General features: G+C 37.7%; 1 protein-coding gene across 5 annotated transcripts in view; it reads left to right on the top strand.

Moving 5' to 3' along the window:
• LOC137290618 (otoferlin-like) overlaps positions 1 to 19,782 on the top strand; it is a 177,030-nt gene that overhangs the window by 41,265 nt on the left and 115,983 nt on the right. For all 5 annotated transcript variants that reach the window (XM_067821682.1, XM_067821680.1, XM_067821681.1 and 2 more), the window contains exon 2: positions 16,464 to 16,522. In XM_067821682.1, coding sequence (XP_067677783.1) covers positions 16,464 to 16,522 — 59 coding nt within the window. The remainder of the gene's footprint in view (positions 1 to 16,463; positions 16,523 to 19,782) is intronic.

Genomic DNA, 19,782 nt, shown 5'->3' with positions numbered 1-19,782 from the left:
TTCCACTTGATACCTTGATAACCTGTCATTGCCTTGTCGGTCCTAGACTAATGCTTCTATCAGTTGTCAAATTCAAATTCTTCTTATAACTTCTTCTTCTTCCACACAGTGTTCATGTTCATTTAACATACTCTAGGAACATCACTTATCAATTTTTTTGTTGCACCATTGTAAACTTGTTAGATGTAAACTTTCACTCTTAATTGTGTCACCAATAAAACAAGCATGAGAATGAGCAATTGTAATTTCAACCAGAACCATGTTGGGAGCAACATGCCAAAGCAGCAGAAATGTTATGATTTATTTGACTCTAAATGGTAGGATCAAACATGATTTTCATATTTGTATTTCTTTGTCACCTTAGAAGATTTTTAAGATGCAGACTGAGGAAACTTGCCCATCACATTTTTGTCCATTTCCACATGGTACTTCCTGCTTCAATGATATGCTCTTCTTTCATGTCATAAAGTCTCTTTCTCCAGTATCAGCACATTTGCACAAAACAAAAGTTGTTTCAGTGATTTGTTTTACAGGAATTATCACATGCAGCAGATGGTGAATATGTAAATAAAAGCAACAAAGCCCTTTCAATATCATCTCTGCTAAAAGTGATGTCCATTGTTTGCTCTGATTCCATAAACATGTTTATCAATCACTCTCCAGTAGATCATGGCAGGGGTTAGCATACCACAGGAATATACAGCACGAGTCAAATTAGGGAATTCTATTTGGCATAACTTTTGTGTACAACATAAAAATGGAAGCAAGACAATTGAGTTTTTGGAATCTACATATTAATCCAACCTGTCTCAAATACTTGAGATGTGAATACAGAGAAAATATCCTTCCTAGATATTTTCAGTCATTCTGATTAATATTTGGGAAACTAATTGTAGGGGATTTTGAACTAGCACCAGCAATTTGTCTCTCAGTACAGATTTTCCTGGAGCTGTGGAACCAGGAACGAAAATGGAAGAGACTTGTCACCAGGTTTTAGAATAAAGCTGAAGTCGATATTTCTGATGACTGTTTCAGACAGATTTCTTCTTTATTTGTAGTGGCCTTATATTTGATGTGTCACTCATGCAAAGTTCTTTAATGAAAATAATTAATAAAATCATGGTTACATATAACGGTTAAGTTATTTTAGGAATCTTCACTAGGAACAGTTGTAACTGTGGATGGCAGCTGGTTGGAACAAAATAGGATTATTCCAATTCTGTTGCATCTTTTCAGTTTGTGCATTCTATCGATGAAAACATTCTGCACTGACTTAACTCACCCTGAAAGAGATTCAACAGTCTCATCTTCTCTATTGGTCCACTTTGTGGTGTGCAAGGGTATTTTCTTCTCTCTGACATGTGGTGGACAGGATCCTATTCCCCAGGGCAAATGCAATACTGGAGTTGATTCCAGGCACTTGGATGTAGAATCTGCAAACAAATGTATGGAATATCTCAGTTCTCTCAGCCCACATGCAACTTTGTGTGAGGACTGTAAGACATTTCACTCCTATGAAATATGATTGGACACCAATCTTCACTGATATGCATGTAAAAGTAGATCTTCATCACCAATACCATTAATATTACACATACAGCCAAAAATGCATATACTTTCTTTTATTTTCTTCATGTTATTGATAGAGCAGTGCTTTTGTACATTTGCATTGACCTTTGTAGTTGAAGACCTTCTTAACGAGTATGTGGTTTTTGTTTGATGCTGATGCAAGATTTTACCTTCAATGGCAGATTTCTGAGAAAGCAGGATTATTGTTTGTCTCTGTAATGTGATGAAGCAATCAGAAATACACATACAGCAGAGGGAAACCTACCTCCGCACACGGACGAGTCCACATTCATGGAATGAAACAGTTGTTACAGTTTACACTGTTTTAAGGTAGATTTGTCTCTGGTTACACTAAATTCAGTAGAAGGGTGACAGAACCAAGTGTCCAGCAGTTTCAGAGGAACAGATATACACTGTTTTCGTATTCAGTTATCAAACAGTTCTTTTAATCACAGCCTTTTACATGCAAGCAACAGGCTTACATTCATGATGGTAATGTTGTTCTTTGACTGTATAGCAAACAAATTTCCTTCTTATTCTTATAATTAACAAGCAGTGACAGTAAATGATTATGGGCAGTTATGTTGTTACAATATTATCAAGCTCCTTCACCTTTTGTATAATCTTTACTTACGAAATAATGGAGGTCACTAACATCTTTGAAAGATTGCATTTCCTGCAGTAATACATGACCCTCATATTCATATGATATGTGTGATCTCACTTTAGACAAGAGAGTTTGTTCAAAGTTGTCCAGAGTTGTGGGTAACTCATGTGACTATTAACCTTCTAGCACCTCACAGACTGCATGGGTTATCTGTGGTAATGATGATAGATTTTAGCATTTTGAGCGCACCCCTCAGTGGTGTGCAATTCTGCACATTACGAATGCCCTGTTCATTATTATTATATGTTTCATGAAATATTAGATTTTCTGTGAGAATGTTGTAAACTGTAGGTGACAGTCATGAACATTGCCAACATATCTTCTGTCACACATTATGTATGGCCTGCAATCACTTCATTATTTAATTCATGACTATTTTAGGAAACCTAACCTTAACAGTGCATAATATATAGTAAAATAGGTTCTCCTTCAATTTTACAATTTATTAATATTTAATCAGCTAACAATTTTAGTTCATATTAAATTTTAACAAGTGTTTTCCAGTGTGAATATGTATTGATTTATGGATTGATTTTAAATGCTAGGTTGGATGTTAAGATATTCCTATAATTACACTGATATTTGTCTAGTGTGTTGTCATGGTGTTCTTGGAAGCCTGGGTTTGATGCAGGACATCAGAGGTTTGGTGATTGACATCAGAGGATGTATTTTTGTGAGACTTAAGATCACACAACAAGCTGCAGTCCATGTGTCATGTCATGTGTCCCCACTTGCCATGTTCTAGGTACAGTAATGGCATACTTTGGTATATTCCTTTCACAGAAGGATTCACCATATACTATAAGTCTGTTTGCAATGTTGTTTCTGATGTACATATGTACATATCATGTTGGGAAGTTATAGAAATGACAAAAGAATTTGAGAGCCATTGTTTTAGTGTTTGTTGGACTGCAGGTTGTATATCAGTTGACAGTTCAATGTGTGTGTTTTGAGGTCATAGCATGATGGTTCATGGCAGTACACAGGTGTATATGCATGGCTTCTGTGATTGCCAGTTCATGATAATACACACACATTGTGGCCTAGCTTGTCATCTTAGTGCTTTGAGAAGAGCCTTTGTGAAAAAGTTGCTGTAGAAAATAATCTCATTGAAGTTCAATTTTCTTCAGTCGTCTCACACTACCAATGACTTTCGAGGACAGTTTATCAGTAAATGCATTAATTTTGTTTTCTTCACTGGTCATTCAGGTGAGACATATTGATTTATTGATCCAGAGATTCTGAATGGTGAGATCTTTACCTGGTCACACTTTTGATTGGGCTGCAGATGCCCAGATGTCTGCAAATAGTACTTTGAAATACAGTGATAAGTGATTTCTCAATACCTTGATACAAGAAACAATTTGAGTTTCCAATCCGCGATGCTGTCTATTGTGTAAATAATAATTACAGAGATTCGTGCAAAGATGAAAAGAAGTGTGTCTGTACAAATGTCATATATATGTGAATTGAAATACAACCTTCATCTGCATGAAGGCAAAGTGCTGTATGGGTGTTGATGCTCATTAGTAGTTCCAAGGTTGACTGAGGTAGTGGGACTAACACAAATACTGTGTCCAAATATGATTACACAGTGGAAACTTTGCCTGCAACTCAGTATTTTCTAACTTGTGACAGTGAATTTCAGTGTACATTGGGCTGTCATCTGTGTTTTGTTCCTTCTGAAATGTTTCAAAATCTGCTGTATGTTCAGCGTTGTCATCTAAACATTAAAAGTCTTTACAGTGTCCAGCCAGTGTTTACGTAAAGGCTGATATAGCGTCTAACTACAAAGCCCAGTAGAACCTTGGGAGAGATTACCTGATCACTGAATTGCATGGTATGGCTAGAACACATATATGACTGGGTACATGTTTGGAAAGCACTTACATGGTTCCATCAACACAGCAGATGCCTCTCAACACTTGCCATGACTACAGGCGTGTGATTACCCTTGTATTATTCATCTCAGAACAAAGGCGAACAATTGGCAGACAGGATCATTACACAGCTGGCCACACTGCTGACCTGGGTCTTTGACAAGGGAACATTTGACGTCATGCTTTTGTTCACTTCTTTATTTCCCCCTTCCCATCCCATACTCCCTGCATCTCTGAACTATAGAAGCTATCATTATTTCTCACATAACCTAATTTTGTTAATTACATTCATGAATGTATTCAGACATTTTACTTGTAGTGTCAAAGACGTTGTAGGTGTCAGCGGTCAATCTACATTATCAGGAACTGCCAGAAAACCTGAGCTGTTTAGGCCGGTGGGACTGATCCTTACGTGTTAGAAGCAAGGCCATCCAACAGAGGGTCATGTCTTGTGCACATATATCAAAGGCGATTCCCAATGAAAATAACAATTTTAAGTTATTACACAAACCATAATTCAGAATCCTAATTTTCATTCCTGTAATACGTCAAGTTCTGAAAATATTTGATGTGATATATATCAGTAGATCACATGTCTAGATAATGTGCTGTAAATGTTGGACTGCAAGCTGACGCTTTGCATTGTTTTAGCAGCTGTGAAATGGAAATTGGCTTATGTGCAGAATTTCTGCTCCAGACATAGTTCCTGTTACATGTATTTTCAGGACTTACTTACTGGGAGTGCTTTATTTTGGCAAAATGATGAAAGACAGTAATGTACTATACATGTATAACAGATGTGTCATAGAATCTGTGGGTCAAATATATTGACAGTAACCAGTTTGGAATAAGAACAAATTGTTCCCTCTATATCACTGCAGGAGATGTATTTGTATCCTAGGACAAAATGTTGTGTTGATAAAAGCTGTGAAAAGGCTGACACAGGTTATTGAACACATAATTTACAGATCCTATATAATATTGGCATTCAAAGTTGGTGAGTGTTGTTCAGCAGAGCCTGAGGGCAGTGCAATCAGATGGACACCATTGTGCTCCAGTGGGAGTAAAGTCATATGAGGGGCCTTTCCCCATCCATCATTCACCGACATAATGATACCACAGTCCCATATGTGCAGCCTTAATGTCCACAGCTTGTTGAATCTGCTGACCCTCATCTCATTCCCAGTTTAAGCTTACCAGGGCTTTTGTCAGGGTTTCTATCACAAAAGAGGAAGCAACCATGCTTTTGGCTTGAAAACAGACATTTTTGTTTGACTTATGAATCAGAATGCTAGGCGAAAGGCTAAGGATTCTATTTGAGGGTGTTCAATGTTAAATCTGTATTTATCATGAAATTAGATTTACAGACTCATATACCATAATAGTCTTTGCTTTATCCAAATGATCTTCCACTGATATTTGAAATGACACACACATCCCACCCCCTATTCATTTAATTTCTGAGGTGTTCAACATACTGCTCCTGCCTGACTTGTATCAATGTAAATTGTGGTCACACCCAGTATTGATGTTGTAGTAACTAAAGGTGTGTCTCTCTGTCTTGACTCCTGAATTTATCATGGTAGCATTTATCAAACACATGTCCAAATATGTTATGTTGAGAACATTTTCACCACTTTGAGAAGCACAGTTACATTTTCGGTTAGAACAGCTAGCCAGTCCTTGGCTTAGTCCCACACCACCAGAATGTAGATCTTCACAGCAGTCTTAACTTACATTTCTTTCTATGGCAAATCTCAAAGACAAGTATGAAATATTTGTTTATACTCTTAGCACACAAAATGATTCATGTCTATGTTGATAGCAACAGGATTGCTAAATGGTACTGTTTTAAATGGCTCATGTTAAGCAAGGAGTTGTGACCTGTAAAGAAACACTGTCAATGCATGTCACAACACTACAACAATTGACCTGACTGGAAATAGTCAAGTCATATTGTCTATCATCTACTTCATACATCATAAGAAAAAGTACAGAACTAGTCATGAACCGCTGACACACCATTCTCTCCTTTTCTGAGGGGGTAAAAATGAATTCTGGTAGATAGCTGTAATGGAGACATGAAACTTTCAAACCCATTCCTCATCAGGACCTAATTAAGCAGATAGAGTAGACTCTTACACATAACATAATGCTTAATCAAGTCACTCATATGAGATATATCACTGTGTCTCATTCCTAGATAATAGGTAACCACATCCTTTAGACATTCCTAGAGGGTTATTTCAGAGTGAAATATGCATTGTGAGCATACAGGAGGAAATAGCTGGTTTATGGCAAGGTATCATCCCTGCCATTTTCTCATTTTTCATATACCTACAACATATGGAATATCAATTGACCTGATCATACCCTTAGTCGTGACCTAATACAAGCTGACTTTCCTGGCTACACATGTGAATCCTTGGTGATAATTGCCATGTGATCATGAGATTCCTGTGCTGTTGTGGCTGTAGCCTATGCAGATTATATGGTAATGCCACTTCCTGATTTCCCTGAAGACTGTTGGGGAGATCAATACATTGCAGGAATGGTTCAAGGAAAAATATGAATGGTTAAACTTTCATTCTTCACCATTCCAACAAGATATGAGGACACATTGTTTTAGAGCTTTCACGCACAAGGACAGAATATTTATCACTTTATGTTGAAGAAGGATTTGGACCATAGTTTGATAACACCAGTGGGAAACTTCACATTTTAAAATTTTTGTCAGAAATATATTTCATTATGATCAGGGTCTAGCAAAATGCATGTTGATAGTCTTGTGATAATTTTGACATTTCTACTTATGATTAGAGGAACACAGTAAACTATGTCTCATTGTCTAGACAAAGAGAACAACAAGTTATGCTTTTCTCTATATTGCAAACCCACCAAGACACACTCCTATCTGTTGTATACGTCATGTCACCCCAGACATGTCAAAACTAAGGGCCCATACAGTCAGTTCCTTAGACTCAAACGTATCTGCTCCTGTACAGAGGAGTTTGAAAAACACAGCCTCAACCTTATAAACTTTTACTTCAAACGAGGATACCCTAAGAGACTGATACAACAGAACAAACATAAGACCGACAGCAAGGACAGGAAGACCCTCCTGACACCACCTACAAAACCGTCTGAGACCAAACAAAAAGCCATGGTCTTTGTTTGCAATTTCAACCCGGTGAACAAGGAGCTCAACGCCATCATCCAGAAGTGATGGCACTTGCTACCTGGATCAGAAATATTCCAAAGAGTGTTAAACTCACCCCACAGTATGGCCTACAGAATAAACAAAATCCTGAAGGACCATCTAGTATGAGCCTCACTAGAATACCCTAAAAGTATGCCACAGATGAGTGGCCGGGTAGTCATATTCATCGACAACCCATGCAATAAGCAAAATCTGCATTGTGATAAAATGTTCAGACACTTTCCAAAGCACAGTGTCTGTTGTCAAATACCGTAAACGACAATACAGATGCACCAGCAAAAATGTGATTTAACTGCTCACCTGCAAAAGATGCAAAAAAACAATACATAGAGGAAACTAAAAGATGTTTCACAACGAGGCTAAATGAACACTTTGCTGACATCACTCCCAACAGAGACAAACCTGTTGCAACCCATTTCAATTCAGAAAAAAATGGCAAATCAAATCTCACCTATGAGATCATCGCAGAGAAGACCCTGAGCTTGTTAGCACCACCCAAAAGAGGAGCTTGTAGCAAGACCCAAAAGAGGATATCCCTTGAACTTAGGTGGATATTTAGACTCCACATGTTTGCCTCGTAAGGCCTCAACGATAAAATAGTCTTCCTTATCTATGTCTCACTGGCCTAATCATGCAATGCTGATAGTACTGTTTCACATTTATGAGTAGTGGTTACAGTTTGTGAGGATATTCTCAACCATCTGGTGGAACAAGACTGAGGATGGAATATGTTATTGTACTTTGTTTGGGTATTGCCACTGATTGAGCAGATCATAATACTTTTCAGTAGTTCTTCAACAATCGTGGCACATAGATATGTCTATGGTTTGAGTAGTTTGTGAATGAAATATTTTTTGTGTTTCAGTGGTAACAACTTTGGCTTCGACTGATATTGGTCATAGTGCCCTTCTCTGGAACAGAACTTTAAAACTTTTCAGTGTTTCTTCACTAAATTTGGCACATAGATGCTGGTGACCTGGTGCAGTTTGGTACTTTGGGGTTTAATGAATAAAATAATTTCTTTGTGATTTCAATCATGGCAGCAACTTTGACTTTGACTGAAATTGGTGGTGGTGTTCTTAAGATTTTGTATTACTTTACTTCTTCCACTTTGTGGGTATTGAAGAGTTAATGACATAAATTTACAGTACCACTCTATTTCGCGTATCAACATTACTGAGGTACATTAATCCATGGAAACGCTCAAACAATCTGTTGTTGATACAAGCATGTTAGTATATGAATAGTTTACTTAAGCTTGTTTTTGTTAGATCAGTATGAAGAACAATGTAAAATTTGACATGGTCATAACTACTTCACATATTCATGAACAATATTTTATCATGGCAGGGGATATTGATGACTTTGTCTTCTTGTGTAAAAGGAATTTATGAGATACCTTGAAAATTATCATTCTCAGAATCACCAAAGGGTTAATTAGCTGGGAATCTAAATCAGTTGAATAAAAAGAAGGCAGGAAATGTTGGGAATGTCTGATATCACTTGAAATTCTCTTGATCTTATGCAGAATATATCTCCCAGTCTATTCAAGTGGTGTTTATTGCCATGAGAATTTAGTACTGGTGTTCACACAATCTGAATGGATCATTAAAAACCAGTTATAGTCTGATTAAATGCTTTAAATCTTTTCAATAAACATATTAGATGGGCATTTTATTTAACTAGATGACTTCACATTCTTGGTGTGGCCTCAATGAAATAGAGTGAGTTGATGTCAGATTGACAACCATAGAATGACCAATTACCAGCATCCCATTGAGCTTTCTTCACTGTGCAGAATGCAACAAAACCTCACTAGGAAGGTAATCAAACTCAAGCAAGCCTCCTGGAATGCAGCTCCAACAAAAAGGGATTTTTCTTCTTTGTCAATTAACAAGTATAAGTGACGCTGTTGGGTACTTCATAACAGTCATTTTGGGGAGACCCCGGGGACATTTCTGTTCTTTTTTCACCTCACCTCATTCACATGGGCCAGTTTAGAAAAGTTACACATGAAAATTGGTGTTAGGAGGACATACACGATTACATTTATGAATATTTGTAATAATATTACTTAAGAATGACTTTTGTTTTTGTAAGGAAGTATGTAACAAAATTGGTCAAGCAATGTTTCCTGATGTTTAAAACATATCACAGCCATGCATGAGAACTGTCTCAAGATATATATACTACCTACAAAAAATAAGGGAACTGATGAAATGACAGTGAATGTGAAATTGATCTGAATGTCAACTAAATGAAATTTGGGCATGAACTTCAATATCTGGTGTGTCCAACTTGTACATGTTGGGCAACCTGTTCACGACACCTTGATGGCATAATGTTGATTAATTTTTGGATGGTTGCCTGTGGTATTGCCCATCATTCCTCTTGAAGAGCTGCGCCAAGTGGGGCCAGGTTGACTGGTGTGGTGTTCCTGGCGTACACGCTTCGACCAAGAATGTCCTGTAGATGTTCAATTGGGCACAGGTCTGGGGACTTAGAAGGCCAGTCTAATGCGTGTATGCCCTCATGTCAGAGATAAGCTGTGACAGTTTGGATGTGATGTGGTCTGGCATTATCATCTGGGAATTCAAAATTCTTGCTGATGATTCTAGTCAGTGGAGCCACGACAGGATTCAAATTTTCATCAACGTATCGTTGACCAGTCAAGGATCCATCAAAGATGGCCAGATCTGATCACCTGTCATAAGTAACACTCGTCCCAAACCATGACACTGCCACGCCCATATCGATCATAGTCAATAATTGCCACTCTGGCATACCGCTCACCACTACAGCACCAGCAACGTTTCCTGCCATGTGTGAATCTGAGGCAAAACCTCATCTGGGAATATGGTGTAAGGCCAATGGCTCAAAGCCCATCCCTGATGCTGCCTAGAGCATGCCAGTCTTTGGTGTGTATGGTGAGCTATAAGGGTAACACCCTTGAAAGGCCACCTGACTTTCAGATGGGCATGATGGGGCTGGTCTTTTAGGGTTGAATGTGACATTCGTCACCCTGTGAGTGTACAGAATTGCTTGTTGATGGCCTTTGCTGATTTTAACCTACTGCTAAGGGCCATTAATGTAATGAGACAATCCTGTCATGGTATCGTTGATTTTGGTCTACCACACCCAGGTTTCATTGCAAGCTCACCTGTTTGACAGTATTTGTCCGACAGGCATGAAATTGCACTTTTTGATATACCCAACATTCAGTCATACTCGACACAATGATGTCCCCACCTCTGTCATATCCACAATTCCCCATTTTGTATCTTTTTGAGATACTGCGTTGGAGGCATTTTTCAGCATGTGTTCAACTCTATTGCGTTAGTGATTGTGAGTTCTCCAATATGTTTACAGAGGTTGGTTTGTTGGTATGGCATCATGTGGAATTTCATTGTCATTGGATGTTGCATTTGGGTGCAATGCTACAGTAACACGCAGTTTCACTTTAACGTTTGCTGCATTCAATTTCTTAGTTCCCTTACTTTTTGTCAATACTATATTTCGGTAGGATGAACTATGATCAATTTACAACACCATTCCTTTGTGATTTTTGACATAAACTAAATCAACTCTGACTTCAATCAAGATATGTTCATAACTTCTGGCAGTAAAGTATCATTTGTATTCTTCATAATTAAAACTTGTTATGCATAACTGTTTTCGACGTTCAGTTTTCTCCAAACATAAGGCATCATATCCATCTATATTGCTAGAGATTACCTTGTAATACTCCACAGCCATGTTTGATGCTAGCACCGATCCTCATCACAAGCAATGTCCTTTTCTCACGCAACAGAACTACTGATAATGATGGGTTTTTTGTTCTGCTGGATAAAATGGCTGGTTATCTCCCTGAGGTGATGTAGAATAATAACACACTGTGGCGGAATGCATCCTATCATAATAAGGTCAACACTAAATTAATATCCATGCCAGAATGCCCGGCTATGAGTTTAAATCGAGATAAATGATCCCCCTTAGGTCTCTCTGCCATGGCTACAGTTATGATAAATCTCTTCTTCTGAATAAATATTTGTCACACAAAGGATAAAGGATAAGTTTGTTTGTTTGCACTTGTTCCAGTGGTATTCCCTATGTTTGACCTGTACCATGGTGCCATCAGTTTCTGCAGAAAAGCAAATGACTTGCATGTGCATGTGTTTGTGCTGGTTGCCCCCAGTAACATCACTACTAAAGTGATCATACCACTTTAATTCAATTGTACTGGTGTATTAAATTTTAAGAGGCTGACAGCCAGTTGATTCAAGAGGTAAATTCTAGGTAAACACAGCAAGAATATTCCTGTAAATGACAATATAGCTTTTGACTTGATGCACATTGTTGTCTTTTTGTCATACACTGATTGATTTTATGTATTGATCAAAATGTAAAATTGAAAAGTTGAATGTTCTGTAGCCTTATACGTGATGAAGATAAAATCCTTATAACATCATTACAAATTTTCAGCAAATTCCATATGTCTAAATATATTTCAACTTTCATCTTTCACCTTTAACTGTGCAATGAATGCAGAAAGTGCGAATTTGTTCTAATGTATTAGAGCACTCCTTGTAGTATCTGTTGATACAACATTCTCTATTTTCTCTGTAAGAAACATATTTAGACATGATGTACTTACTACTACAAGAATCTGATTGTATCAGATTAACTTTTACCATCCATTTGTTATAGCCAGTATGAAGTGCAAAGTATAACATTTGAAACTATAATCCCTGATTAGAGATAACGGCCAGACTGACACAAGCATCTTTTGTTTGGGATTCTACAAAATGGCAGCAATGATATTGATTTGAAACTCTCTGCTTATCAGAATGGCCTGAACGTGTTGATTGATCATCTTAAAAGCTTTTGTTGATGTGTTCAGTGACCCTGTCTGCTGTAATGATTGTCAGAGCTGTCTTGATCAACCATTTCACAATTTTCATACCTTCCCACTAGTCCAAATATGGTGGCTTCAGGTGTTTGTTGTGAAGGAATGCCATGAAAACATTCCTGCATGTTAGAGTTGTATCCTTACTGTGATGTCATTATCACATTTGGAAGTCTCTGGAGGTAATTGTAACAGATGGGAAGAAGTGGGCCTAAAGGATCTAATTATACACTGTTTCTTCCTAGGCCCCTTGGATCAGATGTCGAAACAAATATCTCCAATTTCAGATGAAGTACAATATGGAGCAAAAGTAGATTAAAGTGTAAGGGAGTTATAGACAGAACAAAGGATTAATTCTTGATGAGCATAGCACAAATGCCAAGAGGGGGGATTAAAAAAATGTGATTTTGTAGACAAAAGTGCATTGTCTAAGAGATAAATGTCATGCTTAGCTTATTACTTTTAACATGGGCCTTGGTGAATCTGGGCAATCAGTGTTCCTAGATTGCTGGGTGAAAGCAAACTGTAGGTGTTTGATCAATAGCTGATCAGATCCACCAACATCCATCTCATTTGCACACTATCATTCACACCCTCAGATCAAGAAAGTCCAAGATTTGTCCATTTTTAGGTTTTCAAGTTCCAGGTCACAAAACACACGAATGTTTTCCTGTTAGTGTACAATAGAGTTGGATACTGCATGATTATTTGCTTGTACTGAGCCTTGAACTTCAGAAATGCTTCTAAAACTACCCAGTCAAATCGATTAATTGTACATCGACAATCCAAGACTTGTAAATTATATAATTTCTTCTGGATATATGAAGACTGACGATTTTGTGTGTGAGATTGTTTTACATGTTAAGTGTGAGATTCTGTTAGGCATAGTAAACAAGGAACAAATTTCCAGTGAATTTGAACAGTCCAGTTTGAAATATTGATCATGATGTGTTGCAGAGCAAGTGTCTAATCAGCATGACACCCATGTTGGAAATGACCAGTTAGTGTCATATAGTGTGTTCTCCAGGTCGCCATGATTAGTTAATTTTCACCCAGAAAGCAACAGACATTCTGCCACATTGTCTGAAACTGCAAAATATACTCTTCCCAACAATGTGGCATGTTATGTTTCACCAGTAGTCTTCGTTCAGTAATTCTTTCAGAATAAATTTCATTTGTGTCAGTCCATGGTTTGTAGATCTGTTAGCTGTTTTTGTTATTGATAACCATACTTGAACATTTCTGTAGTCCTGTCTTGCTCATTGGTAAATGTGTTTGGTATTGTCTTGAATTGTACACTGAGATGGAATTCCCATGTATGCTGTAAGACCTGCTGCTACAACAATTGATCTGTTCATGTTGTGAGGAGGAAGTAATATGAAGGAATAGGAGAGACTAAATGTAGGTGGAGGCAAATACCAAATTGATTTAATTAATTTTTTAGTATGTTCAAATAAATGTGATTGTCTTCAAAATGGTGCTCTCAGTACTCCATCGACATTCATAGAATCAACCCACTGCTTTGTTCCAAAGTTGATTAATCATGGTAAATCTTAACTAGCATCATCAGTGAGAGGGTCTTCTAATTATGCTGCAGTACTAATCACTCAGATCAATAACATATCAACAGGAAATGTGTTCTATTTATCGTGTGTGTAATGAGTTTCTTGTATCCTAGTGCAAGAAAATCTAGCCTTGCATCTACTCGTGCATGTTTCTCAGAAGGAGCTACGATTGTTAAAAACAAACAACTGAGACAGATGATCAATAATTTATTGCGTTTACATAGCCCTGTTAGACTGCAGGTGATTCAGCCTCAGGCACACCACCAATACTGAACCACATATTGATTTTACAGGCAAATAGAAAAACATTCACATATTTCACAGCAATAAAATTTTCATCATTTATCATTAATTTGATGAGCTGCATCTGGTTGTAATGTCTCAAGAGATTGATACACTAGATAGGGAGAGATTATCGGATTATCACCACACATGCTATTTTCTCCTTGTGTGTCTGAGAAAACTGTTTAACCTCATGGAATTTGTATAGCTCTTCATAGCTTCTCATGAATGACTCAGTCTGCTAACAGCTTTGCTTTTTGGTTATGTTTGTTAGTTGCATCAAATTACTGAATTAGAAAATCATTTTACGACAAATGTTAAGAATCACCAAGAACTGTTCAGCTATCACTCATGCCTTTTACAAAACTGTCAAATCCATTGTGTTCAAACTCAGTGCTCAATATTTATGTGTGTGTTGACAGAAATACATTTTCTCTTATTAGACCTTGGTTTTAATTCACACAAAGGTGTCCTCACTATCAGTCAATTCTAAGATGCTGCTATTTTCAGAGATGTATTGAATCCATTGGAAGTATTGGGAAAAACTGTGTTTGTAGTTAAAAGATATTTTGATTTTGACAACTGAATTATTTACAGTTGTCATTTTAAAATAGTTGCCAATGTTACATTATTTTTTTGTCAAGCTCTATACATTTAATGTTTAAGAGCATCACTGACAATTTCGTAACATATGTAGTCAGTTACTTTATGAACATGGTCCATCAGTGAAGATGTAATTATCAATGAAAGAAGGATCTGAAACAATTCAAAAGTTCATTTTGATTCTCAGTTCCACAGGATAAACCTGCATACTTTCATTGTATTTGGGCTGATCATTGCACAGTAAACTGGTAAACATCCTGGAATTAGATACCAAAATAAATGATATTTCAGAGCTAAATTAAGTATTTATGAGAGACTTATGTAAAGAGTGAAAGGGGACCAACACTACATTATTGTGTCACGATTCAGTATACAGAGTGGGTATGAAAGACAGGTATGGGTTCAAACCCTGGTCTGTCACGCAGTATGTGACACTTAAGGGTTTACTCCCACAAGTCACAATACAAATGGAACCTGTGCACTCTTTTTGTGGTTCATTTTAATTTCAGAGAAAATTAATTCATTTTTCCATTATTGTACATAGGAGATATTACATATACAAGGACAGTTAGCAATATGTTAATATCAAAATAACAAGTAGAAAAGTGGAATTATCTTTAATCATATTGGTAGTTACTCGTAACATGTGTAGAGATGCTTACTTGATACTGAGAAAATGCAATGTTGGTACATCTGGAGTTTTTTAGGTCTAGAAATTAAACATTGATTCCAAAGTAGAGTGTCTTCATCTTAACCTTTTAATGCTGTGCGTGGGTAGAGACTGGCATGCAGAGTGCCAGAATTGCTCAGCCATCTGCCTGCGTATAACTTTATTTAGATGCAGTGTAGACAAATGTGACAGCTTCATTATATCAGTCTCGTCCAATTCTCCAGCTGGAATGTAACAATTAGAAGAATTAGTTGCTGATGAAGAGCTAAACCTGAGACTGCCTTCAGATTGAATCATCTCAACATGATATCTATATATTCTTCTACTGCTTGTCTTATTTATAGATACAGATACTAAGTTATCTTAGGAGAATGGTTGTCTACAGTTTAAACACAGTCGAGAGGGGAAAAAGTGAACACATTGATATGGTTTGTATTACCATTAGTAATATTGAACAAAACAAGAATCTTCACATTCGGTGAAATGAATTGCATGCTGTGTTCATGGGTGTTGGGCAGTCAAAGTGACAGTGTTGCCTAGCTGTTGAATGAGAGAAGGGGCAAACGTAGAACTGAACAAGCTCCAACACAGATGGCAAGTCCATGAGAAATAAATACATGACTCCATTATGGTGCTGTTGATTGTGGAGGGTACATCAAGCAAACCCTTGATGCCTGATCCAGTTCTAGTGCACCTCATCGTTCTATATTGCCCAACACACATTGTTCAGTATTTGTATGTACAGGAGGTAGAGAAGCACATATGAACTTTCTTATTGCGTTAAGTATATATTTCATTGTATATTTATGTGAACTGATCATCATGGCTGAAACTCCATGATGTTTCATACTGTTTGAATGCAACCATGTCTTGTATTAAACAAAGCACCTGACACTGAAATAACTGTGTATTTGGTATTTAACTTTGAAACTACATTTATTTCTGTAGGACCAGTTGCTGTATTGAATTAGCCAGATGAAATTGATCAGCTCAAATGATGTTGCTGGATCAAATGGAAAATAGTTGTATTGATGAAGTAAAGGCTTTATCGTGTGAAACTTTCGTATTGCTTGATTGTTAATGGATTGTTGTATCTTCCAGGTGTGTCCCACTACACAAGGACCCATGAAAACTCAGAAGACACATGCTTATTTGATGAGGTGAGTACCAGGTGACCTTTAAGTGTATTGTACTTGATATGCATGAGAAACCTGTGTTTAATGATCATACCAGCATGATGATTGACTGTTGGTTCAATACATGCCACATCAATATCATCTCCTTGAACATGAAGTTAAGTGGTTCACTGAGGCTGGAACACCTGAAGCAGGTGGACTAGGAACATATTACTATGCCAGAAATTAGATTTACAACATCCACACAAGTGCCTCCATCATATTGTAACATGACTTGTCAACTCTGAAAATATGAGTAGGTAAGGCGAAAGGGATATTTCAGCCTACAAATCCTGCCGTTGAGTCCTTGCGGGTGGAACGTATGGAGCTCAAATAGCCACTTTAAATCAAGAGATCTTCTTTTTTTCATGGTTGTCTCAGAGTCCGGATTGTCTTTGAGTTGGGTTATGATTTGGAATTGCAGATCATTTTTGCCATGATGTTACGAATTGAAATGAAGTGTCACAGGTTTGTCACGCTTGTGCGTGATATCAGCGGAACTGGTGAAAGTGTCACTGTTGCCTAATATTTTGCAGATTTTGCAATTTGCTTTGTCGCACATATTGTCAATGAAATTGACTTTCTGTCTACTGATTTGTTGTAGTTGTCTGGGATAGGTCAAAGGCTTTGACTAAGTGATCCTGAAGAGTTTTGTTTTTGCGGTAAGCAGCAATATGTGGTGAGGGGAAAGTGTCTAGGCAGATGTCTGAGCCACTTAATAGGTTTTCTGACAATGGCATTGAGTTCCATATTCATAGGATTATATTTACTAACTAGAACCATTCTATTGTTCTTTCGCGGTTCTTTTGTAGGGGAGGATAACAGAGATTCCCTGTCCTTACCCCGCTACGTTACCCAAACGATGACATTAGTAAATCACCAACGCCTCTGTTAACGTATACACAACAAACCCTGGTGTCACAATGTGACATCACTAACAGCTGACGTCACAATCATCCAACATGGAGAAAACAAAAATTTTCACGGAAGGATGCCCTCACACGCCATGTAAATAGCAAGCACACAGATGCCAGGCATGAATGCATTATCTGTGTCAAAAACTAGTTGTGAAGACGACTGCTTGGTGCATATCCACCGCATTCATGGCTCCGAGCTTGACAGCTGCAACTACTCAGAAGATCAGCCCTACCTCATCGTCCAAACCAGGACCCACTCAAGCCACCACCAGTACCTTCAAAAATGTCTGGAAACACCCAGCCACAGAGCAGGCCACATACGTGGGATCCACACCGGTCCCTCTGTTTCACAACTGGTCTCACACCATTGACGAAAGTGAACTTATTACTGAGTCATGGGCAGTGTGCCGCCAACAAAATCATGACAATGTACCCAATAGAATCTGATCCGGCAAAGCGGTTACACTCAACCCAAATCCACGCACCTGGATAGGATCCTTAAAGAGTACAAGGAGATTAAACCCGGGGCTACCCATGAGGACATTTTGAGAACTTCAGTGTTGCTAACACTTACAGAGTTAGCAATATAAAGTGGGGCAACTAGATAGTTGCCGTGGCACGCCAGTGGAATATGTTTATTTGTACAAAAACTTTCTGTATAATCAAATCAACCCGATCACTAAATTTTATAGGGAGCAACCCACTCACTTGTATTGTTGTTTTTCCTTCCCCAGTTATCAAGCCAATAACTCGAGACCCCAACTCTCTAACCCAGAGAGCAGCCATTCCACACAACAAACACACATGTTGTTTCACCCATTTATTTGTAAATAAATCCTAGTTACAAATACCTTATTTTAAACAGTAGTCAGATTATCCTTCTGACAATACAGTCACAAAATCTACTCTGTTCTCACAACAATCCAAATCGGAATCACATCCCCAAACAACAGGAGGTTAAAAATGCTTAATCAATCACCTCGATAATACGACCAATCCACGCCGCAATGCTCCTACGGGGAATCGACAACTGTGCTGCCATGATGTCACAGCATGAGAACACTCCTGTGACGTCACAAGTAACACCGCTACCGAGATTCTCTCTATAAAAAGGCACACGTGCCTCCAGTATCTATGTCTGATGTGTACACTTCGTACGAAATGCGTAACCAAGATACACCTCAGCCGATCAGGCCCAGTATAGTCACACATTTTGCTTTAACCTATGAGGTTTAAAGAAGGAAAAATAACCCTTGTTCTCTTTCTTGGCCTTTTGGTGATTAAGTTCCCCTGAACTGAACGTTGCATTGAACTGTATTTGGCATATTGATCTACCCTGTCCATCCAGTCAACCAACTACAAAAAAGTTTCGTGTATTCCTGGAGGCCATTTTGTGATATAGGCAACCATGTTCAGCATGGGTTCAAAGGTAGTTGAAATGTGGGAAGGTTGGCACCACACATGTCAGGATTGTTTGTGCATGTTAACAATTTGGATGTATGGTGCCATTTAATGACCTTCAACCTTCAACATCATGGCTTTTACACAACTTGGTGTTCGGTCTTTGAACTGTTTAGCAAGTGTGCCCATGTCAAATAGGTTTCTGAGGAATTGATGACGTGATAGGTTTCTCTATTGCATTGTGTCAAAGTTGGTCTTTCTCAGGCAAAAAACCAATTTTTTTTGTTAGAAAAAGAAATAATGGACAGTAATGAAGTGTAAATCTTTTACTTACTGAGACATATAGCAAATGTTTTGTCAGAGGGTAGAAAAAGGTAGGTCTTACTGCAGAATTAACAAAACGTGTCTGAAGGATAGTATGAATTTGAATCTTTTGTTCAGGAGTGATGTCTCAGCAGTAGTACATTTGAATATCATTTACTAATTCATTCAGATCTGATCTGTATTTTCATGTACAGTAAATCAGATATGGAGTAGGATGATATACTCAGCATTTTGTTCTCTTAGTTCTGATCTGGATTAGTTCTGTATCAGTGAGTTAGTTCTGGTCTGTATTAGTTTTATATCAGTGAGTTAGACCAGAATATTAGTTATGTATCAGTGAGTTAGTTCTGGTCTGTATTAGTTATATATCAGTGAGTTAGACCAGAATATTAGTTATGTATCAGTGATTTAGTTCTGGTCTGTATTAGTTATATATCAGCAAGTTAATTCTGGTCTGTATTAGTTATACATCAGTGAGTTAGTTCTGGTCTGTATTAGTTACATATCATTGAGTTAGTTTTGGTTTCAACAATATCATGGGTTAGGACACCAGATGTGGGCTTCACATTATACTCCAGTGGGGAATCAAACCTATTCCTTTGC

Source organism: Haliotis asinina, chromosome 7 (genome assembly GCF_037392515.1).
Source record: "Haliotis asinina isolate JCU_RB_2024 chromosome 7, JCU_Hal_asi_v2, whole genome shotgun sequence".
NCBI lineage: Eukaryota > Metazoa > Mollusca > Gastropoda > Lepetellida > Haliotidae > Haliotis > Haliotis asinina.
Note: the sequence above shows the minus strand (reverse complement) of the source record. Positions and strands in the feature narration are given on the sequence as shown.